At 42.8% G+C, this 27,500-nt stretch overlaps 1 protein-coding gene across 1 annotated transcript in view; it reads left to right on the top strand.

Annotated features, from left to right (window-relative positions):
* Window positions 1-27,500, top strand: part of LOC121696640 (low-density lipoprotein receptor-related protein 1B-like) — a 329,232-nt gene that overhangs the window by 89,584 nt on the left and 212,148 nt on the right. The window contains 1 exon segment of the mRNA XM_042077841.1: window positions 10,976-11,113. Within this exon segment, the coding sequence (XP_041933775.1) occupies window positions 10,976-11,113 (138 nt within the window).

Below are 27,500 nucleotides of genomic sequence, written 5' to 3'. Positions count from 1 at the left end.
GGTCAGTTCTATCAAATGATGTAAAATACATATGGTAATGTTGATATAGTAATGAACAGTCTTTGAAAATCCTCTCCAAATGTATACCGAAATTTGTTAAAATTAAATTTCATTCGCATAAAAATGAATTTTCATCATATTTCTATACGAGATAGAGAAAAATATAGAGTGTATGACATGTTCAGCAAGTTGTGGGCTATTTAACAAAAAAGACTGAATTGGAATACCATTAACCTTTCAAAAGTTATGATAAATTAAGTGATAAGTGTATAAAAATGCAGGAAACGGGATTTAGAATGTTGACAGAATTCGCATTCTCTTTCTCACCAAAAACATAAAAGTATGCATAAAAACTAATAATGAAGTCAGACACAATGGTTTAGATGTATTTGGTCCATAAGAATAAACCATTTATTTGTATATAAGCAAATGCTACAGTCAACAATAATGATATATAAAAGAAAAACATGTACCTTACCAGTAATACAGGAAGTAAGTATACTGTATATTTATTGAAGATCAATTCTGAAGAGACATAGAATACATTTGATTCAACAGATACAACTTCTTTATATAAATTAGTGTAATATGAAAATGATATACATCTATAAAATGTATTATTTATGAAAAGCTAGGAATACAATCAACTTCAACATCACTCAAAAATCAATGTGTCTAAACATTTGAAAGTGGATTACATAGAACAAGCCTGTTGAGAATAAACACATACACACATATAAACACAAACTCACACACACACACACACACACACACAGAGGAGGATAGGGAAAGGTGGGGTGGGGAACCTGAAGGTTAAACACAGAGGACCTATGACTCATAACGAAACGCATCCCCTTCTGTAGAATGCCAAATCTGACAGCAATTTTGTTTACCAAAAAAGCAGTCACCTACCGCTAAACTCCAGGCCATACAAGCTACTTTAGTGTTATTATGTATTGTTTTTATAACAAAGCCAACAATTTTTCTTTGGCTCCTGCTGTACAGGAATATGTACTTGATGAAAAGATGACAGAGTAGTAGTTGGAGCAGCTGAAGGCGAGGCTGAAATTTTGACAGAAATGCCTGCCAGCTGTTGTGATAGATTTTCGCCAAAATCTTTCTGGCTGTAGCTACCAAACCTAGGTTCAACACCAGATTCTGCATTGCCAAACTTGAAATAATAAGAAACTACTGAAACAGCAATGTCAATGGAGAAAAAGTGTACACAATATGTATTTCTCATTTGGTCAACGCTCCCTGATCCCTTCAGAGACTTGGTTCCCCAGTAGCAATGGATATTAGGGAGGGAAGTGAAGTCCCATGTCAATGATCAATCCCAGAAAACTGTGAAACTCTTCTGGGGTCTCTTCGTCCCATGCCCCTGCACTGTGTGTTTGCATACAACGGCCTACTAAGCACAACCTCTCACCCGTTCCGGTTGGTAAAACCACATATGCCTGGGACAACAACATAAAAATCAACATAACAAGTCTATTTCACAGTGTTTTAGTGGCAGTCTACACCACCCTACGCACGCCACCTAAATCTATACCTTCTTCCTCCATCCTCACATGGTCTTCAACATTGTGAGCGCAAGCTCATCAGCAGTCAGCCACCTCTTCAGGCCTGCAAGGAGGTCTGTGTAGGTCTTGTCATCCTCCATCTGAAACAACAGTAAAATCATACAAATGTAATACATTTATTAATTAAAAAAATAAAATCACAAAACTACAGATGTGTGCATGTGTGCACATACATACACAAGAAGAGGTAGCCTAAACTATTGAAGCATTTTGAGCAACTCAAAAATATTTAGAAGTATGAAAAGTCATTTTATTACACATGGGTTTAGCTACCCTAAATCTGATTGCCTGGCTGGCATTAAGATAAAGACAGATTACATTTCACCTAGTAACTAACTGCTTAAATGCAATAATGACATTTCTGACATAATATGTGATTTCACATCATGTTTTCTATAAAACTACATATTGAGAAGAGTAGAATATCAAGTCATGCCATCTTAGAAAATGTTGAGGCAAGCACGTCTGATGTTTGACATTTAGAAGCAAGGTAAAACAGTTCACTACAAACTGCCTAGCGAGGTAACAACCCGATGAGAGGCAATACGTTAATTAGCACTACATTTCTGACAGAATCCGTGATTTCACATCTTGTTTTCTACAACTACATATTGAGAGGAGTAAAAATATCGCTCAACTTATTTCATGTAAGAGAACGCAACTTAGAAACGCGGCGCCCATTGATTTATTCAGCTTTGGTATGCTATACTGACTTGCCAATATAATGCTTACCTAACAAGCAAATTGGTACTAGAAAACAAACTTACTTACAGGTTATATACTAACAGGTTTTTAAATGAAATTGTCAAATGAAAATAACTGATATAAAAAGCAAACGAGAATACTGCAAGCAGTTCAGAGTAATGCAGCTAGCTAAAGTTACATGACGATGCACTTAGCCCCCGCTATGCCATAATGTTGACGCTGATGAGAAAGCATATTACTATCAAATAACATGATTTTATGACTACAAATTAAGATTAACCATAACTAGAAACGATGTAAAATATATATTACCTCAGTTTATCCAGCTGTGTGGTTTCCAGTCGAGGTAAACTCCAACGAAGTGCAGGTGGCATCTAGCGGTCCATGTTAAAATGTACGACTGAAGTGAAAAGTTTTTTTCACGACTCATCTTCAAGTATCCAAAACATTTCGCGCCATAAACCCCTTAACCAATCATATCAAATTGAAGCTTATGTTGTCAGCATTACGGGGAAGATTTCAGAAATAAAATCAGTCATTGGACAGCTGAGATATTAGATGATTGGTCATCGTTAAAATGTTAACGAAATTAGAATGGTCGGGCTTGTAAGGGTTAATCATGACCAATGACCAATGACCAAAATAACAGCATATTTAAAGGCTGAGCTAGCATAACAGCCTAATATAGCCGATGCTGCAATGGATAACTAATAAAAAGTTTCATACAATTAATTAACTTTATCACTCACATTCTGAGTTTTTCTGGGTGGTTATATATCCATGCAGATCGTCTTCAAATAAGCCATCGCTGTTATATGTTATAATATGTTACAGGATTCATGACTTTAACGCCATTAATGCTAGGCCTACATGATGCTGACTGACGCTGGCTATAACTGTAGGCTACCGTTTTAACGTCTGTTGAGTCTACATGCCTACCAAAAACTGTCGCTGTTCAGTTGAAGTTGACTGATCAAATATTGTTTGATTTTGTGTCAACTTTCAGAGGGAAGACGTTCCTTTCTGGACAGATTTCACAGCTTCTAAGAAAGTCTATCGTCTTCGTGTAAACCAAGTTTTGAACAGAGCAAAAAAGTTAGGCTACCATTAGGCTACATGCAGGTTATCCCATAACGTTATCGATACAGATCAATGCACCAAATCAGGGCGATTTTAGCGAAATAACGTTCCTGTGACAGGCTATCAAATATTGAACAATGGGATAACGTTTCATCATCACCTTTATTGATGCCTGAAATGTTGACATTGCTGAAATACAGAGATGTAGCCTACTGAGAGGCAGCTGCAGACAACGATGTTCAATGGGTTCAACTTGTCCCTTGCCTACCAGGTGGATGTAAACAAAGCTATAGAACCTAGAATATGTCACATGAAAAACGTTAATACTGTACAATATACACAGTTATCAGTATGTTGCACAGTACACTCAAATCAGTGGACATATCACTTTGTCATGTTTGGCTTTGATACATCCCATGCACCACATATGCAGTGATGGGCAAGCTAAGGTATAAGCTACTCTAAAGGAGAAATCTGGCAATTTCAGGGTTATTGACAATACTCGGTTTGCTTTGCTTGCCACTGCAAATATGTATGCTATCTCAATGGTACTGTAATGCTATTTTGCAGTGGTAATGAAACTGAGCAGTGTTGAAATGTGCAGCATTTTCCTTTGCTATTGATTTGGTATTCCTTGCGCTATGAGAATTCCTCTCTGTGTGTTGTCAATTTGATTAAAGTGATAATCATAACAAACAGCAGCTGATATCGGAGCTGGAAGGTTTTCACTGCACAGGATTAGTCTTGTCCCAGCTGATCACCCTCCTCTCCATCTCACATCCCAAAACCATGGGTAAACATCACCATAGTTCCCTTAATTAAGAGCACTGTGTACCGAGAGAGAGAGAGAGAGAGAGAGAGAGAGAGAGAGAGAGAGAGAGAGAGATCGGAAGACTTGTTTTGGCTATGGACCTCATCTCAGTTAATGAAAAGGCCAAAATAGCACCAGGCTCTCGCTGCTTAAAAGGACTGCTTTGTATGGGCCAGCCTCTCTGCTCGCATTGGTATGCTCGCTGTTTGCTTGCTTGCAAAACATTTGATTTGCTGAGACCACTGAGTGTGTGTGTGTGTGTGTGTGTGTGTGTGTGTGTGATTGTGTGTGCGTGTGTGTGTGGGCCCATCCTCAGCACCGATGTCTAATTGAAGTCTTGCATTAACATTTTCCATGAAGGCTCAGCGAGAAGAAGGCCTTGCCTCTGAAAATGAATACAAGAGGGAGGGAGCACATAGGGGTCCATGTGGAAAGAGAGAAGTGTGTATGTGTGTGTGTGTGTGTGTGTGTGTGTGTGTGTGTGTGTGTGTGTGTATGTGTGTGGCTGTAATTACCTTACCTCTGTGGTCCTTGGGAGCAAGGGTTTCTGACCGCATTTGAATTTATCTGCTTCCTGTTGGTTTGACTTGCTTTAGTCGCTTAATTGTGTCTATGTTTAATACTTTTTGAGCCCTTAGCCCTTGAATGCTCTCCCTCAAGGGCTTTCGTGCTGCGGTCTTTGAGGTGCTCTGTGTCCTTTTGCAGTCTGGGCAGGATAATGTGGTGCAGGGATTATTTTCGTTTCTTTTTTAATGTATTTGTTTTGTTATTCTTTCATTGCTCTCACAGCAAAGTGAAGGCTTCAGCATTGATTGCCCTACACCTCACCCTCATCCCTTCCCATTTGTATACCAGGCTTTCATCGAAATTGTGTTTGTTCGTTAATAAAAACAACAACAACACCGATGTGATGTTTACAACAATTGCCAGGGCGAGGCGAGTTTAGCGAGTTTAGAGCACTTCAGGTCATGTATCGTATCATATCCCATGATCCTCCCTGTCGTACTGGGCCCATCTGCGCTCACTCAGTCTGTGTGTCGTGGCGTGGCGTGGCGCGGCGTGGGACATCATGGTCTGCTGAATATTCATGTCCCTACTCTTTCCTCTGATTAGATAAGGCCTCAATCACTTAGCCGCATGTAAATGATTCAGGGGCAGATGACAATGGGGTTTGAGAGAGGGGGATAATGACACTTCATGTCGGAGGGCTGCCTTGTCCTCTGCTAACTAAGCCACTCGGGCCTCTGCTCCGGGGGTCACAGACACGGCAGAGGACTGTTCCCTAATCTGTACACTGGGAAGCTATAATGCATCATTTGGACAAATCTGCAAGGTGCATTTTGTCTATCGGCACAAGACACATTTAATTGAAATTTAACTATCTTATTAGCTGCTAATCAACATGCATTTAGACCAACACTTATCCTCACCACTACCACACACACACACACACACACACACACACACACACACACAAACACACAAAAAATATATACTCACATCCATTTGTAGTTGATGTTTCATCTGTTTTGAATGGTTTGAGAGTTGTGTAGTGTACAGTGGTTTGCCTTTTGATTAAATGAAGCTGCTAATGAGCCATCTTCATAAAGCCCAATGGGAGCTATGCTAAATGTGCATTATTGTCATTTACTGGCATTCATAAAGCTAACGATGCCGATGATTAGCATATGGCATGTAGCTGTTGGATATCCTCCTTGTCTGATGTCAGGACATTAGGGAGAGGTATCCAAATTAAGTGATTCAGTAATAAAGACATATTAGGGATCACTCCACTTAAAAAGCAAAATGGATGTTATAAATGAAAGTCATCGGCTGATAAGGATCCGACATGTTTGCTGTTTCCCTGTTCTTGTTAGTTGGTCTCCCATGTATACAACACGAAACAGCTTTCTATAAAAGCATAACATATTTTCTTGAGTTATGTTTTTTTGTCCATATGCATGCAAATGATTCAACCTATTACCAGGTTGAAATGAAGTCACATGCTGACTTCGCTGAAATGAAGGAATTGTACTTACATGTATCATACAAATGGTAAAATGGGTCATTTAACCCATGAATGAGGACGGGTGTTACTGGTGCTGATATTGCCCTTACCATTACATTAAATATGCCATTGGGTTTTATGAATATGGCCCTATATATAGACATATATGTCCACCCAGCACACAGAGGAGAAGTACTGTGACCTGAGCGTTGATTAGTCTGCCTTCTGCACTCGCATATGAAATATGAGCTCTCACAGTTTAAGGTCACTTACATCTCACTGTCCTTAACATTGCATTATCCTCGTACCTGGAGACAAGTCTCAAGGGCGTTGGAGAGGGAGAACAAAATACTCATAAAAATCTTTCCATCAGTCTCATATCATCTTGCAGGGAAAAAAAAGGAATTATAGTGGTAACAAGAGCCTACCTATTGTCAAGGAGAGTCCTTATAGTTGCGCAATGTACCATAAATCTGTGTAGATGGGTAAAAGAAGACACGTTTCATGTTAACGACTCCCTTAATTGTGGTACCACATTACCCTGTGGAGTCTAAATGAAAAGTGAGCCTGTTTTTTTTCTCTCTCACCACTTCCTGTATGGGCACTGCATTAAGTAAGGGAGTTGAATCACAAGAGGTTCCGAAGTTCTCTCTCTCTCACGAGGGCCGGTCACATGACCGATCAATCTGTCTCTAAGTGGCAGTGTTGCAGTTATGGTAATTGATACCGAGGTGCGGGTGGTGCGGGTCGACACGTTCGGCGAACATTCGGTTGGCCGGGCTGCAGGAAGTGGAAGCCTCGCGCGCTCTGAAATGCTTTATGTGCCTGCAGGGCTGCTTAGCCGATGAGGGTCACCTATGTGCCTCATGAATTTTTTAACAGATGCTGGGTGCAGCTCCGGTGAGGAGAGGACCAGGGGAGAGGGAGTGTGGGGTTCGCTCGCTTTTTTTAGGTCGGTGGCTCAGATGCACATGGAATGGAACACACACACACACACACACACACACACACACACACACACACACACACACACACACACACACACACACACTTACTCACACACACACACACACACACACACACACACACACACACACACACACACACACACACACACTTACTCTCACACACACACACACACACACACACACACACACACACACACACACACACACACACCTATACACACACAAACAAGCACACACAGATGGCAAACACACATTTACTGCACAGGCAGTCTCAGCCTACACACATACACACACACACACACACACACACACACACCTAAACAAGCACACACACACACACACACACACACACACACACACACACACACACACACACACACACGCACGCACACACACACACACACACAAACACTTGAACAAACACTCCTGCTCATTGTTTTTGGAAGAGATTTGAATTTCAGAACAAGTGTGGATGATTGTGGAGTTGGTGATGAGATCATTCAATCTTGTTGAAGTTAGTGGCAGCAGCACTGATTAAAATCATGAATTAACATATGCACCACACAACACATTAGTCTCTCTCTTCTCTCTAAGCTTTACTAATGTATCACACCTTAGACTAGGGAGTTGAGCTATATTATCATGCATAGTACTCTACTTCCTGCCGATGTTGACACCGTATACATTTGCAGATAACACCCCATTAGAAGAGTGAATTCTTCAATGGCAAAAAGTCTACATTTTTCTGATATACAAAGACAATGCATTATATAACTATTGATCTTAAAGGTCTTTTCAAAGAGAATACAATGGTTTTAATTTACATATTTAGTCACAACTGAAAGCCTTTTTCTTGCATTACTTCCAGTGCACATATCGGCTTGGTATAAAAAAGCAAGCCCAACAATAACTCTTCAATAGCGAAAACAATAATGTAAACAATAATGACATAAATTACCAAAACATTTTGGGTAACTGCTTGTTTTAGATTAGATTGAATATAGTGATTTTTTGAATGGTAGCATAGATTTCACACTTGCATGTATTTTGACCTCAGGGCATCAACATGAGTTAAAACACAGCAAACTGTGTCTCATAGTGATCATAACACAGGTACCTCCTGATGAGTCTATGCCCCTCCTGGTCATAATAATTTTGATTTTATGGCTGTTGCTCTGTAATGAAAAACTGTTGTTTATTTCCGGACTGATTGGATCCTTAATGCTCTAATTGGTAATTGACGCAGGCTGTGCTCGCAACTCCATCACATCACTTGACCATCGAGTGCTTGTGTGAGCATTGCTAAATCATCTGTGAGGAAAAAAAAATGCATCGCATCGCATAGAGCCAGCAGGCTACTGACCAGCCCGATCTATCACACGACCAGGGAGGGTGGGTTTCTCGTCTGGGCGGCCATCTTGTTTTGTCTGGTTTGAGAGTTTGGGAAAGGTGTGTTGATTCTGATACTCAGTCCTAGGTGGACAGCGCTCACAGTGGCTGGGTCATGTTAAAATATTTTAGGAAAGTGCTTGTTGACGAAGTTAAGAGCATTTCTGTTATAAAAGCGGTAACAATGAATAGTGGTCATACTTCATTGTTATTTTTCACTGTTTAGCTGGTGAAGAGTCTTGCTACTGCTGTCCTGTCTAAGCATCCTTTAAATATGTTCAGTGTTTAAGATGAAAATGAAAGGTAGCCTGTCTGTTGAGAGGGGCTAACAGCTCTAAAACCTTCAATGCCCAGGCAACGCGGACACTGACACCAATTACTGTTGATATGCCAAGGTAATAGGGGTGTAACGCTACCTTGGTTTTGAAGTCACAGTTCGGTTAATTTTCGGTACCGTAAGCCTGTAGGTACTGCTAACCTAAAACTCACTGACAATATTTTTGTTATGCAATGGGAATAGTATTGTGAAAAGTCAGTGATTTGCAGAACTGCTGTCGTCACAGAGTTTTATTAACTCAAAAACACAAACACATGAACACCTCAATGCTGGGCCAGCCTCGGCCCTTACTGTATGCCCCAACAATGCACATCTGCCCGAGGCTGCTAACACACACACACACACACCGGTCTAACCTGGTTCCAAGCACCCCAGAACCCGTGGAACATGAACACGACTGGCAGAATGCACAACAACATTGCATGGTTTTTACCACTAACAAATAGCGTTGCACAGCATTAAGGGAGTGCACCACTCTGAAACTGTGCCTATGCTGGCACGCTACAGTATGTTTAGAATGTTTTTTGATGTAAATTGACTAAACTGATATGGTCCGGTACTCAATATGTTTGTATGGGAATTCATATTTGAAACATGGTCCACATGCCAAAAAACCAACTGTTGATTACTGTTGAAGACTGCATTTGGTACATTTGGTACACATCTGTATTGAACCTCCTTTCTAAACAGTTCGGTACTAATGTGTGTACTTTTACACTCCTACAAGATAATGAAAAACGGTAACACTTTACTGGATGGGTGAGTTCATAACACATTCATAGCAGCTGTCATAAACTGCACATAAAGCATTCATGACTGTTTCATGAGACATGACTCAACATTCATACCAAACCTTTCATGAATGTGGAAGACAGAACGATGAGAGCTTGTCAAAGTAAAAGTTCAAAGTCGCAAAGCAGCATTGCTGTTTTTGGTCCAAACCTCTTACCTGATCATGTCACATCTGAGTCTACTACTGGGCTACTCCAGTGCCAAAAAGACAGAACATGGTCAAGCAAATAATTTTTGTTTCATAAAAATATATTTGTTTTATGATGTAACTTTTGCCGATGATTTCTCACCTTTTGCTACTGGGAGTGTCCAACCGTTCCAGGTTACACAAATACGGGTCAGCTGTAGGCTAGTTTACCTCCCAGTGTTAAACTCAGTGATTACAAATACTTCACAACTTGTATAGTAAAGTGACATTCGATGTAGACTTCGTAAGATATTCATGAAATATTTACAAAGACATACACATTAAATATTTACAAATACACAAATACAATGTTGGACTTTTATTTTGACAAGTTGTCGTCGTTCGGTATGAATGTTGAGTCATGTCTCATGAAACAGTCATGAATGCTTTATGTGCAATTTATGACAGCTGCTATGAATGTGCTATGAACTCACCCGTCAAGTAAAGTGTTACCTGAAAAACAGTAAATGTACACCTGTCTTATTGGAAGTTTCCTAATTTCCTGGTTACTGTGTTTGCATCGTAACAACAATTTTTTTTATTATTGTTGTTTTTGTAGTTTTATGGGCCCAGAAAAGTACCACAACACATCTATTTTGGTTTAGGAGTCCATTTTAGACATAGCAGCTGCTATAAAGACTTCTGGCTGGTTTATTGCAAAAATGCCATTTTAAGCCATGTGTGTCTGATGCCAATGTTTTAGCTGAAGTCCCTCTACTCTAATGAGGATGTATTGGCTGAACACAAAGACTAGACAGAGGGAGAGAGCTAAAAGTGCCCCGGTGGTTATGGAGTGGGGGTTCCTCAAAGCAGCACACGGAAGGGACCATTTTAAAGGCTCTGATCTCCATTTTACAGCCCATTCACCGAGGAGACAATAGCTCTCTGCAGAGCAGAATATGCTTGTGAGAAAAAAAAATACATTTATTTTATTCCTCCACTTATTCTACTCACTGTTTGATCATTATTCTTATTCTGAGTGAAGATTGTTGGAATCCATCTTGCACACCTGAAATGTCGAGCCTACTAAAATGCCGAGCCTACTAAAATGTCAGCTTCAACAGGCTTCTAATTCTAATTTTATTTATTTATTTATTTATTTTTGTCTTTGGTAGGTGCAGCAGAGGTGATTGTGCGATGTCCACTCAACCACATACAGTGCATCGGCACAAGAAAGTGCATCCACTTCAACAAGCTGTGCAATGGAGCAAAAGACTGTCCAGACGGATTCGATGAGGGGGTGCACTGTAGAGGTAAGCACGTTTGGTTGTTGTTTGTTTTGCTTTTTTCTCCCTGCGTCCACTGCTGGTCAGTATCCACTCACACAATACAGAGGATTGCATTGCTATTGGATGCTTTTAAAATGGGGTGAGTATAAATTAGGATAATGAGAAAAGGTGTGGAATGAAATGTGCCCCCAGCCCATAGCCCCCCGACCCCCACACACACACACACTAATGCACACACACACACACATACACACAAACATGTACAGTACACCCACACACCCACACACACACACACACACACACATGCGCACTAACACGCACACGCACACGCACACGCACACACACACCCACACACACACACACACACACACACACACACACACACACACACACACACACATACACACACACACACACAAATCACTATCCCATAGCCACACACACGCACACACACACATCACTGTCGCCTGCCTACACATCACTTTTCCCTCGCCAGAATGTTGTGGCTGAGCAACTGTGGAAATGATCGGTGTGGCAGCTTTACAGTGGGAGCAATTCCATTCAGTTAACATTCACTCTCCATTATGTGCACGGTAGGGTAGAGGGACCAAAAATGTAAACAGATTTAGGGCAAATGATAAAAAAGTGCCTTCTCCCCTTTAGCCATATCCCAGTCATAGTTCATTATAAACAGCTGGGCCTGGTGTGGCTGTGTTAGTCGTAGTGTTTTGAGTGTGTGTGTGTGTGTGTAGGCTGAGACTGCCTGTGCATTGTGTGTATAGGTGTGTGTGTGTGTGTGTGTGTGTGGCAGTATTGGAGGTGTGCGCAGTGGAGGCGCTAGCAAGCGAGCGGGCAGATGAGCAGCAGGTTGCGATGTTGGACACAGGTTGCTGTTGCTTGCCATCGGGCCGATCGGCGGTAACGAGCAGGTGGAGTCCGTCTGGCCCGGGCAGCATGACAATGCCCAGTCAGCGGGCGACATTGGGCCAGTGCCCGCCGGCTGACCGGACCCGATGCCAGCGTCCGTCGCGCCGCGCCAACACGGCTGACCTTTAGTGGACGCACGGAAGGAGGGTGGCGTCGTAGTGGCTTGTGTGTGCGCGGGGGCGAGAGGCCCCCCTGTCTGAGAGCTGGTCAGGGGCAGAGGCTGGGGTGGCGATCTGGGCACCCTTTGATCTGGGTGCCACGCTGGACAACAAGCGGCCATGGCACCGTGTGCAAAGAGGATTGGCATGGAGGCTTGTGTGTGTGTGTGTGTGTGTGTGTGTGTGTGTGTGTGTGTGTGTGTGTGTGTGTGTGTGTGTGTGTGGTGGGGGCGGGGGGAACTGGCCCGGAGGTCCGGCATGGTGCCACGAATGACTGGAAGTCCTCCGGTTGGAATTAATAGGGCCGCTGTGCTTACTGATGGGCTTTTGTGAATCACGGCTCTGTGTTTTTGCCTTTGCCTTGTTGTTGTTGTTGTCGCTTAGTACACTTTGTCTCGCTGTTGATTAGCCTCTCTAATCGACGTCATTATTCAGCTACACAGTCCCTATTAATTCATCATGGTTGTTTGCTCAAATGCAATTCAGTCTTGTGTCATATGTGTTGTCAGGCTTTGGAATGACATGGAAGATCATATCATAAGTCAATCTCTCGCTCTCTTTCTTTCTCTCTCTCTGTATCTCTCTTTAACTCTCTCTCTGGGCCAGATATACGTACATTTGCGAACGTAGCGTTATCAGCGTCATGGACACACCGCAGATTGCAAACGCTGTCAGACCCAAGTTTCCGTCGTATTTATCAATCGTTCAAACCTTAGTGTAAACTGCGCCTTTCTCTGCCTTTCTCCGCCCATAAACGCAATTTACGAACGTCCACAACTGAATGGCAGCCTACATACAAGCGCAGTTTGTCTAACAGTGTCAGAATCAGCCTCTCGTGCTGTCTAAGTAAGCACAGATATTGCATATGGTTTTGAAATAACAATAAAATAAGCATCATTATCACAGCTTGCACAATTTCTTCCCTTATTTGGCTCTCAGCTAGTGTCAATCAAAACCGGGTGATAAGATTGGTTGAATCATTGCATCCAATGAAATCATAAACACCCTCTCCTTTAATACTCTGAGAAATCAGCAACTATCCCAAAGCAGCTTAACATATTTTCCCATTATCCAAATGGAAAGAAGTCACCTTAATATAGTCACCCGGTGTGATGGAGTGACAGACAAAGACAGATAGAGAAAGAGAGAGAGAGAGAGACTGAAGGAGAAGACTCATGAGGGGTGTCAGGAAGAGGAATGGAGAGATGGGGAAGGGTGTAGTTGGGTTGGGTGCGGTTTGGAGCGGCTGAGAGGGCCTGGGGTGATGTATCACACAAAGCTGTCCCTGGGTGTTGAGGAACATTAAAAAACACGGCGCTCATTGTTCTCCACCTCCATGTGTTTGTTTTTAGATACAGCTAATTAAGCAACGAGGGCCAAGGGCTATAAATCTCTCCTTCTTCTGCTTCTTCTCCGCCATGACATCTACGGCGCTCGGAAGAAAGGCCACACTGTGTGTGTGTGTGTGTGTGTGTGTGTGTGTGTGTGTGTGTGTTTTTCCCTCTTGACTTGCCGTATAGCTGATGAAACACAGAACGCAGCAAATGCATGTTGAAAGAAATCTCTCTCTCTCTTTCTCTCTCTCTTTCTTTCTCCCTCTCTAACACACACACAAACAAACACACACACACACACACACACACACACACAGACACACACACACATACACACACACACACACACACACACACACACACACACACACACACACACACACACACACACACATTCATTCATTCACTGTCACCCTGGAATGAAAGTGGACTGAAAGCGCAATAGTAGGTGACAAATTTAACGAGCTCTAATGTGCTGTTGCAAGAGAGGAAAGCAAATAAATGAAATCAATAAAGAGGCTCTCTGGCTAGTGATGTTTTAATGGCTGCTTATATAAGCTGCTTTACACATGCAACACTGCAAAATCTAATGGTCGACATTAATGGATTTTTTGTGGGGCTGCCAAAAGGGGTGTGTGTTTTTTATTTTATTATTTATTTTTTCACTCCTTTGGTGACCTCACCATAAGGTGAGCCAAGCAAGGCGGGGAAGTTAATTAAGTGTGATAATTGAATGAGTAACTCTCCACACCCTCTCCGAAGTTCAGCTTAGGATAAACCTCTGTGTGCGTGTGTGTGTGTGTGTGTGCGCACGTGCGTGTGTGTTTGTGTGTTTTGTTTTATGCACACAACTAGCAGTGGTGGAGTGTGTGTGTGTGTGTGTGTGTGTGTTTGTGTGTGTGTGAGTATGTGTGTGTGTGTGTGTGCGTGTGCGTGTGTGTGTGTGTGTGTGTTTGTGTGTGTGTGTGTGTGTGTGTGTGTATGTGTGTGTGTGTGTGTGTGTGTGTGTGTGTGTGTGTGTGTGTGTGTGTGTCTGCGTGCATGTCAGAGGTGACACGTTGTGACGAGCAGGAGTAGGTGGGAGGGAGGAATGGAGGTCACTGAAGTGAAGTTGAATCGCACCAGCTGGGTCTCTGCTCAAACTTTTCCCTCCTCACCTCTCCTCTCCCCCCCTCCTCTCCTCTCCTCCAGCCCTCTCTTCCCCTCTCCCCAGCCCTCTCCTCTCCTCTCTTCCCCCCTCCTCTCCTCCTCCCCTCCTCTCCTCTCTTCCCCCCTCCTCTCCTCCTCCCATCCTCTCCTCTCCTCTCCCCTCCTCTCCTCCTCTCCTCCTCCTCTCCTCTCCTCTCCTCCTCTCCTCTCCTCTCCTCTGGTGATGAATAAACATAATGAATCCCAGGGGAGTGTGCAGGAGCAAGTGCCCATATGGAACACAACAGAACTGTTTCAACTCACCTTCACCAGCCTGCAGCAGGAGGGTTAGGTATTTTATTTCCTTCATTACATTCCTTCCAAGAAGTGCTCAAACTTTTTCTTTTTCTTTTTTAATAGCCCCCCCCCCCAAAAAAAAAAAAAGAAAATTAGTGTACAGTCATCTTTTCCTTCCACAGACCACCTGTTTTTTGGTTTGCAAGTTTTTTTCCTCAGTGAGTCATTTCCTTCTGTGCGGGCGGACTAAGGTAGACCTCAGGTGGATGGAGAGGGAGCACAGTGGCTGCCAAGCCAGGAAAACGTTTTGTGAAGCACAAACACTCTATTTACCCTCTCTTCTCTCACTCGCAATATGGCTCTGGACGTGTTTTGCTGAGATCACCCACTTTCTAGGAGGACAAAGAGAACTATTGAAATATTGAGGCTCAGAAATATCGATTGGAACATTTTAGCCCTCCTACACCAGTTATTCAGAAATGTCAATACCAGAATTCCATACACCCTGCAGTAATAAAATATATATATTTTTTTATTTTTAGTGGTGAAATCACCAACTTTGTCAACCTTTCCAATAATACTCACAACTAAAATCTACCTCCCATTTGCTTGCACACACACAGCTAAAGTCACACACTTGATTTGCACCTTTATTTATTTCCACTGACAAAGCGGCCATTAATAACTGCCAGGCCCTCGGCCCTATGGGCTCAAATTAAAAGGCATTAGCAATTTATTGACAGCAAACCTGCACAATAAACACATCAACCTGTCTGCTAACATGATGCATGGCTCATAATTTATCTATTGCTTAACTCCAGTTTGGCTCCCGTATTAAGTGACATTGTGGAGACGATTTTAAGCAGTCTCTGATTTGATGGTGCCTAATGCTGCCGTTTCTGTCATAATTATTTTTATTTTTTTTGTGAGACAACATTAATTTCCATTAGTGAGCATTTACCAGGCCGGCATATTGGTAATTAGTTCATCTAATGTCATAAAATGGTGAAGTACGGCATTGCGTGGCGTATTCATTTGCCTCCCAATTATTGGTAGTTTGCAAGACACTGCTAATGTCATTGGTGCTTTTTGCTGAAGTGTTTGAGAAATAGAACATTATGTGATAACAAGCCAATTTGAGCGGCCATTTTTTCTTGTTTTTTTAGTGATTATTTTTCATTATTTATGCAGCAGGATAGATTAAGTCGAGCAACTATGTGACTTAAAATTAGCATAAAATGGGGCACAAAACGAGAGCGCTACTGGGACGCGCTACTGACGCTTGGAGCCTTGTCAACACCGATCTGACACCGACTGATCTCCCCCCCCCAAAAAAAAAAAACAGGATGCACTTTCCCTCTTACGTATTTCTAAATAATGAAACCAGTCTCAATGTGACACTAATGTAGTCGTGCGAAATGGAGAATGCTGACGCCACAACTCCCAGGCCTATAATTCATCTCTCTGTGTGAGCGTTGTGTTTGTGCCGCCCTCACTGAACTGACACTGTGTTTAGTTTGGGTAGCACGGCGTAGGAGAAGTGAGTGTTGGACGGTTGACCCCTATCTCTGGTGTGGAGCGGAGAAACTCAGAAGGAGCAAAGAGCGACTCTGGCTGCCATTGAATATTAGCCTGATGAAGTGTGGCTGTTTCCAACCACTTTGTTGTTTTGACAGACTGTTTCCCCTCCATTTGATCCAGAGAAATGTGTGTGTGTGTATGTAAGTGTGTGTGTGTGTGTGTGTGTGTGTGTGTGAACAGAAGGCAGAAGGGTCTCTCTCTTTCTCTCTCTCTCTCTCTCTCTCTCTTTCTCTCTCCCTCTCTCTCTCTCTCTCTCTCTCTCTCTCTGCGTGAGTGTTGTGTGTTATCTCCCTCAAGAGAAGTGTTGCTCCAGCTCTTGTCAGCCCCAGCTCATCAAACCGGCGTAGCCCATCATGTCAGCCATGTCTGTGGCGACAGCTTTTAGTGAGCTTTTTTCTTTTTTTTGTTTTTCTTTTTAAAGTGGAAACAGAGGCAACAGAGAGACCGAGTTGAAATTGGGCTGCGCAAAAAGGAACTTACAGTAGTTCACATGCTCTTTAGTGTGAGAGTGTTTGGCCAGTCACGTAATAGCCACAGTTCTGTAGACGCTGAAGTTGGCAAGGCTGTTGAAACATGCCTGACTACTGTGTCTGAATGAGACATTATAACAGGTCAGTCTAAGCTTATTTGACAATGACCACTTACGATTTAAGGTTTTAAAAAAAAAAAATATTTTTGATATTTTGACATTGACATGAGTCCAATTTTATAGTACAGGTGACAAGTCTAGCTCGGCAAAAACAAATTGCTACTGACATATGTTGCGGTGCTGTAGGCTTTTTTTATCCTGCGCCACTGACAAATTGTTGAATAGAAAATAATAATAATTATGTACATTGACGTCTTACTGCAAAATGAAAGAAAACAGACACATACTGTGACCACGGCAAGCAACAGAACTCGAACTAAAGAGTTTGTAAGTTCCAATCTGAGTATGCGACAATGTCTGCACCCTTCTCATTTGTGTATAATGAAGGTCATTTTAAAAAATGTGACAAGGTCGGCGACACTGCAGCAGGCAGAAATATATAGCTCATGTTTTGTCGAGTGACACTCACAAATAGGCCTATACTAATAGTATAGGCAAGTCAAGTCAAGTCAAATTGAGGTCATTCAATGTGCTTTACATAAACAAAAGCAAACTAATAGCAAATAAAAGCATAGAAGGGCAATAGTCACAGAGTAGTTTAAAAAGTGAAGGTCATAATAAAAAGAAAACATAAAGTACTTACTCTTTTGATTTGGTCTCTGCATTTATCCCAATCCGTGAATTAGTGAAACACACTCAGCACACAGTCATCCCGACAGAGTGAGCTGCCTGCTACAGCGGTGCTCGGGGAGCAGTGAGGGGTTAGGTGCCTTGCTCAAGGGCACTTCAGCCATTCCTACTGGTCGGGGATCGAACCGGCAACCCTCCGGTTACAAGTCCGAAGCGCTAACCAGTAGGCCACGGCTGTCCCTTTTTTTTATATATATATATAGTATATATACTTATAGTATACTATATACTATACTATACGTATATATACTATATAAAACAGTAAAAGGGCAATAGTTTAAACATGTTTAAAAAGTAATAATTAAAAGACATAAAAAACAACATAGAGTCATTAAAAGACAAAGAGTACAAAGTTACAAATGACTGGAACACAGCCAACAACATAACCTTACTGTAATACATACTATGTACTTACTATGCTTTGTATGAAACCCACACAGCCAACAACATAACCTTACTGTAATACATACTATGTACTTACTATGCTTTATATGAAACCCACACAGCCAAAAAACATAACCTTACTGTATGCTTTATATGAAACTCACACAGATTCTCATGTTTTGGCATAAACGACGAGCATAGACGAGCACTCTGATTAACAGCAAACAATCATGAGAGGGCAAGAGTTAAAGGGGGAAAAAAACTTTATAGTGATCCTACTGTAGTCAAACACCCAGTGAACAGCAGCACTCTTAATGGAGATTATTGAAGTAGCCTTGTTTGTGTGTGCACACATGTTTACTTTCAGGGCCAAAATGCCCAACCAGTAGGCCCCAATAGTCCCGGGAGAGTAGTTAACACCAAAGTAGCGTAGTCAACACCCAAGTACTACAAGGAACAAAGTACTCACCCTGAAGAGTGCTCTGTGAACTGGGTAATGAGGATCTTACCACAAACCACAGGCTTGAATTTCAGACTATGCCAAATAGTAGTTCAGACACAGCCATGTTACAAAGATTGCCTTTAACAGACAATCACAAAGCAGCACAAAATCACACCCAGGATGACGTGACACACATACACATAACCCATGGGTCAGGATCGATTCATTTTTATTTTAATTCTAGCTGAAAGACTTTTCTAGATTCAAAATGTGTAACTCAGTGATAATGATCCTAGTCAAGCACCCAGTGAACATCAGCACTCTTAATGTAGATTCTTGAACTACATGTAGCCCCATCTGTGCGCGCACACACATGCTTTCTTTCAGAGCCAACATGCCCGATATGCTCGTATACACTCAAAACATGACAAATACAGTATACTTGTCCCAATGTCTGATGTACAGTAGATACTTGGAGATAGCTGTTTTCTCTGTAACATGTAGGCTGCATCTCATTAAATATTTGAGCATTTGAATGGCCGCTAATGGTTTTCTTGCTCAGGTCTTTTGCTCTGCTCCACTCCCCTACAGTCATGTACAGTAGTGTTGCAAATTAGCCCGCAGTTTTCGAAAACGATACATTTATGCGTCGATGTTAGCACAGACAGAGGGGCTGGTAGCGAGGTAATGAAAAGCAATGTCACACATGTACACTCCTCCCACCGGTCTCCCTCTCAACAGCATTCAATTATCTCACTTGATTAACTTTTCATTACAGTCAGTTCAAACAAACAAACAAATGCGCTCCTCCGGGGCTAGCGGAGCTAGCGATAAGAATGGTCCCCCATCCAAATATGAATACCCATGAATATTGGGCAAATAATTTCCTGTTTCCTTGAGCTGCTTAGGCCAAAAAAGAGAGAATACAAAACAATAGGGGGAGAAATGGGTGCAACCATATTCCCAGTCTCCATTCATTTGCATATTTATTGAATTCATAGTGTCATAATGGGATTGAAGATGTGCTTTAGACTTGGCTTGTTTTCCTCAGTAGTCGCTATATAAAATACTCTTTGTGCTAGGGCTTGGTATTGTGTTATGAATTTGCCTGTGTTCTTTTGGGTCTTTTAAAGGCAGTATTCATCACTGAATATACATCTCGGTGAGGCATAACTTCAGTGTTAAGCAAGCACTGCAGCGGGGGGTTGCACCTGGGATTGTTTTGCTGGAATTATGGTTCCAGTCAAAGACCTCATTTGAATAAGATAATGAGAGGGTAATGTATGTTGCACATGGTATTATGGGTCCGCTGGGGGACCAGAGTACAGGAGGAGAGAGTGGGCATGGTGGAGAGGAAGAGAGGAGGAGAGGGGGAGAGGAGAGGAATAGAGGAGGAATGGAGGAGAGGAGGAAGGGAGCAATGGAAGAGAGGAGGAGAGGAGGAGAGGAAGTGAGGAGGAATGGAATAGAGGTGGAGAGGAGGAGTGGAAGAGTGGAAGTGAGCAGGAGATGAGGAGAGAAGAAGAGGAAGAGTGGAAGAGAGGAGGAGATGAAAAGTGGAAGAGAGGAGGAGAGGAAAAGTGGAAGAGAGCAGGAGAAGAGAGGAGGAGAGGAAGAGTGGAAGAGAGGAGGAGAGGTGGAGAGGAGGAGAGGTGAAGAGGAGGAGAGGTGAAGAGGAACACTGGAAGTGAGCAGGTGAGGTGGAGAGGAGGAGCAGAAGTGAGGATGAGAGGTGGAAAGAAGGAGTGGAACAGAGGAGGAGAGATGGAGAGCAAGAGTGGAAGAGAGGAGGAGTGGAAGACATGAGAAGCGAATGAGGAGGAGAGGTGGAAAGCAAGAGTGGAAGACAGGAGGAAATGAGGAGTGAAAGAGAGGAGGAGAAGATGAGATGAGGAGTGGAAGAGTGGAAGAGAGGAGGAGAGGTGGAGAGGAGGAGTGGAAGAGAGGAGGAGAGGTGGAGAGCAGGCTTGGTGTTCATGATACCAAAATGAGTTTTTAGCAACTACTTTGCTGCAGTGTGTGTCAGCCTGCATAATGTGACTAGAGAAGGGAGGCATTTATACTTTATCACATTCCGGCGTGCATACACACATGCAAACACACACACACACACACACACACACACACACACACACACACACACACACACACACACACACACACACACACACACACCTGTCTGGATTAGAAAAACACAAAACTTTAAAGGGACACCAGGCAACGTTTTCGTGTTAATTAATCATCTTCGTAAGTTGGTATATGGTTAAATGACTCATTACGGGGCGAATGAAGGCTCTCTCGCCCGCCCCTACTGCCTGTAGGAAGAATATCCCACTTGCAAGTTCGGTGTATCCTACCCGCCGACCGAAGCAGGATCAGTTTACAGCACAGAGGCAGGCTAACAAAACGCTAGAGATTGTTGCAAACGTGTGTATAATGGCAGAGCCGGCGAAGAAGCAGCGAAAACCCTTGACGGAAGACGCAAAGAAAAGGAAAAGAGCTTCAGACCGAGCGAGGGGGAGTAGAGAAAAAGCATCAGGCTTGCCTGGTGTCCCTTTAATGGTTGAAATAAAGACATCTTTGCGAGCATTGGCACTGGTGTCACTTTCCAAGCCAAGCACAGTTCAGAGTTGGGGTAGGATGACATGCTGATTTGAGCATCTCCAAAGCGATTTCTACATTATTCAAGGCACTCCCAGCTACAGTATGTGAACTTGATGTGGGTGACAGGTGACAGATGCCTGATACTAAAGGGGGAAAAAGGAACACGGATGTGTACTTTGCCCTGCATCTTCTTCCTGTTTTGGTTACCCATCGCTCTCTTCTCCAAGGAGCTGAGACACAGAATGTTGCTGTCAAACTGAGGATATCTGCTGGACCAGAAAGACCATTCTCATGGAGTTCATTATCTGTCTGTGAGGATTTAGTGAGCAAAAGCAGTGTACAGAGGACTGATGTATTCATATTGATCTCTGGGATCTCAGGCGGTGTGGGCAGAGCCTTGGTTAAAATAGATGAATATGTGAATTGAAAGCTTTTATTATAATCGGAAAGTAGAAAAAAACAGCAAGAAAGGTTCACAAGTTTTGACACTTTGGGGAGAGTTTGCCAAAGATGTGCTCACTAAAAGTTGTGGGGCTGCTTGCCAGGCTTGGGACTGCTTAAACCATGACAGGCTCTCCAAATCAATATTTGATGTCTTTTTTTCCTCTCCTCTTGTGTTTATGCAGTCTGGCCCGAATCATCTGTCAAATCATTTCTGGTGGCCGTGAGCGTGTGGAAACAATCTGGTGGTATCAAATCCTATTAATAGGGATTTTCCCCTATCAGAGGGAGCCGGTTTAAAATTTAATTGTTTGGCGTGAATGATTCATACACTGGTGTGTGCTCGTCGTCGGCACTGTTTACGGACACATCAGAAGTGTGACAGCATCCCCTCAACACCCCCAGAAAATAAATAAATAAATAAATAAATAAATAAATAAAAAAAATCTTCACACTCTGAGCCAGTAGGGGAGCAAGCTGCTGCTGCTCAAGGAGAAACATGTTGAACCCTGAGGCTGCAGGAAAGTCTTGACATGGTGATTGCAACCACACGCCTGTCAAAGTTGGGAAAGTCACAGAACGGAGACTTATGTATTGACTTATGGCTTCCATTGTCACTTTAATCTTATCTAATCTTTTTTTTTCTGTTTTCTTTTGCGATCAAACATGTCATTTCTAAGCACTCCCACTGGGCTGAGCCTATAGAATGATGGGTTATGGGGCTGTTCCCAGATATCATCCTCTAAGTGTAGACGTGCCCTGGTGGCATTGCGGTACTGGTGGCATTGCAGTCAAGGACAGCCAGTAACCACCTGCACATTAGACTACTGTACCAAGCATAAGGCTGGCCATATGTCACCGCTCCTTTAAACCATGACCCTGCAGTGCATAGTCTATATGTTTATACCTCCGTGGCTTCCAGTCACAGAGCATTGTTGGATTAATAAGGCGCAAAAAAAAATAAAATAATTTAATACCTAAATAAAAAAATAAATACAACTTTTCATTAAGCGGCGGTGAATCTATAGTGTGCTTATTAAACCCGTCTCATATCTCCAGTGGCCAGTGCTTCTGTGCAGGTCAGCATCTTAATTCAGGCTGGCTTTAATTAGTGGCTTTGGAGACCTTCACACGAGGCGGGATAATGGCTGACCATGGAGAGACAAAGGCCACGCAGCTCCTCCGAGAGGAGGGGTAATTAGTCCATCTGGGGAACTTGGATGGAGGAGCCTCCTGGACAGCACTCCCCCCCCCCCCTCTCTCTCTCACTCTATCCCTCTGTGTTGCTCTCTGTATTTCTGTTTCTCTCTCTGTCTATCTCTTTCCCTGTGTGTCTATTTATCTCTATCTGTCTGAATATCTCTGTCTATCTCTCCTACTGTCAATATTTTTTTCTCTCAGTTTTTCCATGTCTCTCTGTGTAACCCTTTCTCATTCTCTCTCTCTCTCTCTCTATCCCTCTGTTTATATTGTGCTCTCTCTTTCTGTTTCTGTCTAAATTTCTCCCCCGCCTGTCTATTTCTCTCTATCTTTTGGTGTATCTCTCTGTCTATCTCTCTTTCTGTCATGTCTCTGTCTCAGTCTTTCTCTCCATGTGTGTAAACCTTTATCTTTCTCTCTTTTTCTCTATCCCTTTGTTTATGTTGCTCTTTCCTTCTGCTTCCCCCTCTGTCTATCTGTCTGCTGTTGTCTGTCTATATCTCATTATCTGTCTATCTGTCTTGCTGTCAATACATGTCTCAGTCTTTCTGTCTGTGTCTCTCTGTGTCTCTCTCCTTCTCTCCCTACTCACTCTCTCTCTCTTTCTATCTATCTTTCTGTCTCTCTCTTTTTCTGTTCTCTTCTTCTCTCTCTCTCTCTTTGAATATTTGTCTCCCTCTTCTCTGTTCTCTTCCCCTCTCTCTCTCTCTCTCTCTCTCTCTCTCTCTCTCTCTCCTCCCTTCCTCGTGGTTGAGCCCCACGGTTGTGTGGAAGCAGGAGGAGATGTGCTCCATGGCTGTGGTGTGGGCCAGGCCATCTGTGTGCTGGGTCGGTCCTAAGATGCTGGGGTTGTGCCACTGCCCTCTCGCTGTGTTCCCCCGCTGGCCTGGGGACTGAGAGACAGTCAGTCTCTGGATCTGTTTGGTGGTGCTACATTCAGACTGGCTTTGCTGGCATTGCTGTAATGGCACACACTATTAGCCCTAAGCAACATTAGAACTGCCATTTGATGCCATAGCTTTAGTGGTACGTAGAATCAAATAGCACAGCTTTAATGGAACATAGCATCAAATGCCATAGCTTTAGTGGTACGTAGTATCAAATGGCATAGGTTTAATGGTGCATAGTATCAGATGATGTATATTTGATTCACATGGTATTGGTTCAAGCAACACTGAACTGTAGTGTGATTTCAGATGGAGATGTTTGCTAGCAGTGCTACCAATGCATGGCTCCAGACATAGCATAGTGGGAGGAGGAATGGACCAGGGAGGCTGCAAACGTGTCTGCTGTGATTCCTCCACACACATGTAGATATAACTTGTGTTACAGCAATGCCTGCACCCCAGCATCTCCTTAGAATGGAGCTCACCCAGAGAACCAAGCAGACAGGGTTCTCATGCTCACCCTAGACAACTCTCTCTCTCTGTGTGAGTGTGTGTGTGTGTGTGTGTGTGTACAGTATGTGTGTGTGTGTGTGTGTGTGTGTGTGTGTGTGTGTGTGTGTGTGTGTGTGTGTGTGTACGTCTGTGTGCAGGCTGAATAATCTCAAGAAAGTGTTGAGTTGTTGCCAAGTATATCTTTTTTTTTGTTTCTTTGTGTCTGCTTAAACCCCGAGGGCTTTCAAACAATGTGATCAATAACAGACCTGTGTTGTCTTTAACAGACTTCTCATAGTTATTTTAAAAGAGAAAATCTGATAGAATTCCTCTTCAATCACAACAATGCCTCAGTTTCAAAGACAGGAGATTTTGATCCTACACACTGTATCAACACATTCAACTATTGGAACAGATTGAAGATGCTAGGGCCAGTGTATAAGTGATACTGCAGGTTTGAAAGTCCACACCATTACAAATGAATATCCACCAGTAGACATCAGTTTCTCTGTAAACATTTAAAATCCTTACAAACATATAGCCTCCGGCTCAGATGGTTTCTAAATTATTCAAATGTTTATGAATGCCCATATCTATAATGTCTTTAAAACATCCAATCCACCGTGTGTAATACTCCATAACACTGCTACCCTGCTTCAAAAGTAGTTGTGCTCCACATAGTGTCTGACATTTGAGCTAGTAATTGAAACATTATTCTGGTTTCAAATATATGTACACCCTGGCTGTGCAGTATGTGTATGTAAGGGATAATGTATAGAATGTATAGAAAATGGGGAAAATAAGTCCCGACAGGGCGAACCGGACCCCGCCAGCGGAGGGGTCTTGTTTCGCCCTGAAGGGACTTATTTTCCCATAATGACCGGCGTTCTATACATTATTCCGCTTATTATACGGCTACTTGCCAAAACGAAAAAATAAACTCCACAATATGTCTCTTTACACTTAATTGTTACCGTTTCGTCGTGGCTTTTGCTGAGAAACAAATAGTTCGCAACACACGCTGAACTTGAATCAAACATTCTTTAGAACACAGCTGATCAACCGTCTGCTTTCACTTTTGAATGAAGTTCCAATGCAAGAAGTGACCGGTATACTTGCGGAGTGATATGATCAGCAGCACAAAACCTGTTGCCATTGACAGCGGTAATTATATGTTTGCAGCGGTAATTACATGAATTTATTTTACCGTAGAACGTTGGGAAATCCCATTCAAGTCAATGGAGCGTTCTACTAGCATTGTGAAGAGCCGTATAAGAAGTGTGCACATATGCTCCCAGATTCATTTCAACACATGCTCACACACCACTACAGTCATTTCCTGTGTATTAGCCACATTGTGTGTAAGCCGCAGGACAGTGTTTTATGCAAGTTCAAAAAAACAAACAAAACCATATTAATACCATATTACATGTAACTGCCCCCCTGTATTAACCTCATAGCTGAAGCAATTTTGCAGAATCAATGTATAAACCTGGGCTAATAGTTGGGAAATTACGGTAAGCCTCTGTTCCAGGTCTACTACAGCCCAACTAACCAAGGGTTACAGCTAATAACTACAGTAAGGATATGACATGTTGCGGTCTTCTCCAAACAAAAACCATAAACAAGATATAAAATACCTCCCTTATTAGGTGATGACACAGGCCATGTTTTGCACAGTTCAGTATGAAATCCAGATTGCACTAACAGGATAATAAAAAAGTACAGTAGGAATGCTGCCCTAATAATGCTGTTTGGACACAGTGAGAAGCAGCAGGACAGCCATTCACGCCAGCTCAGAGCAACCAGCTGACACACTGGATAAACAGACAGGGTTATTCTGGGGCTTATCAGAGGGAATAGGACAGAGGTTCCTCAGAATTACTTTACACTTACTTTTAACTCATGTATGAATGCATAATGTAGACAAAAGGGATGGAACAAGTGTGTGTGTGTGTGTGTGTGTGGTGTGTGTGTGTGTGTGTGTGTGTGTGTGTGTGTGTGTGTGTGTGTGCATGTGTGCTTGTGTACGTGTGTGTGTGCATGTGTGTGTGTGCGTGCGTCTGCGCGCGCGCACGTGTGTGCGTGTGTGTGTGTGTGTGTGTGTGTGTGTGTGTGTGTGTGTGTGTGTGTGTGTCTGTTTGTCTGAACCTCAGAATCAAGATGTGTTGTATCCACTTGTGTTCTCTCCGTCCACTGTAGCTGAATGAAGAGGAATTCCTGATGATCCATTCATTTTTTTATCTTTTGAGTTCTCTGCTTCTTGTCATGTAACCTTTGAAAAGACAATTACAGTATGTGTAGGTCTATTGTGATTGTGTTTGCTATGGTATATGGTGTAAGGAAGAAATGTACTTTTAATTAGACTCAAGTACTCTGGTGAAGTGTGCATATCTTTTTTTATGTTACATTCCATACAGTACACTTAAGGTCACCTCTGATTAAATGCAGTTCAGATGTAGACAAAATAGAATGTCTTCTGCTTCTTGAACAAAGCATTAGGTGAAGCACGTTTAGAACATTTCATCTGTAGAGGCAATTAAAATAACATTCCATAGCTGAAAGCAAAATGAAAGGGAATGACAGGGAAGAAAAATACATTTCAAAGTTCAAACTTTACTTGTGAAATGCACAGTGTACTGTATGCAGAGCGCGTTCACTCAGCCCGGAAGACCCGGAGACCTGCAATTCTAATCCTCTGGGATCAGAAGGGACCAGCGAAAAAGACACACAATGAGATTCTCCTTCAACTACAGTGAGATTCCAGGGCTCTGTACAGGCTGTATTCAGTCCATGTGTCTGTTAGTCCACTGGCTGCTTTTTGTTGATGTAACCAGAAGGAGCTGTGTACTCAAGGGGGTGGTGGTGATGGGGCAGGGGAGGGGGCGGGGAGCAGTTGCAGTTATGTTGTTGAAGTGCTGATCTAAAATATTTCGAACAATGTCTGGAATAACATAAAGGTGATGGCGAAGGCGCTTGGCTGCTACAGTGAATCGTCTTCTCCACCTGTCCAGCAATCGCTTTGCTGTGATAGCGCGCTAGCCTCCACACACAGATGGAACGCGCTGCGCATATGCTATTGTCCTGGCCGTCTGCTCTGAATAGGGAAAGGGGATAGTGTGGCATCTGAGAGGCGATATGGGGGATAATCCTCTGCCGTATCTTCAGGGCTTCAGACTGGATGCCGATGCCTCGTGTCTTGTCTCAGACACACGGCAGGATGTGTGCCAGTTATCACGCCGCGAATGTTCGTTTCA

This window comes from Alosa sapidissima, chromosome 2, assembly GCF_018492685.1.
Source record: "Alosa sapidissima isolate fAloSap1 chromosome 2, fAloSap1.pri, whole genome shotgun sequence".
NCBI lineage: Eukaryota > Metazoa > Chordata > Actinopteri > Clupeiformes > Clupeidae > Alosa > Alosa sapidissima.
Note: the sequence above shows the minus strand (reverse complement) of the source record. Positions and strands in the feature narration are given on the sequence as shown.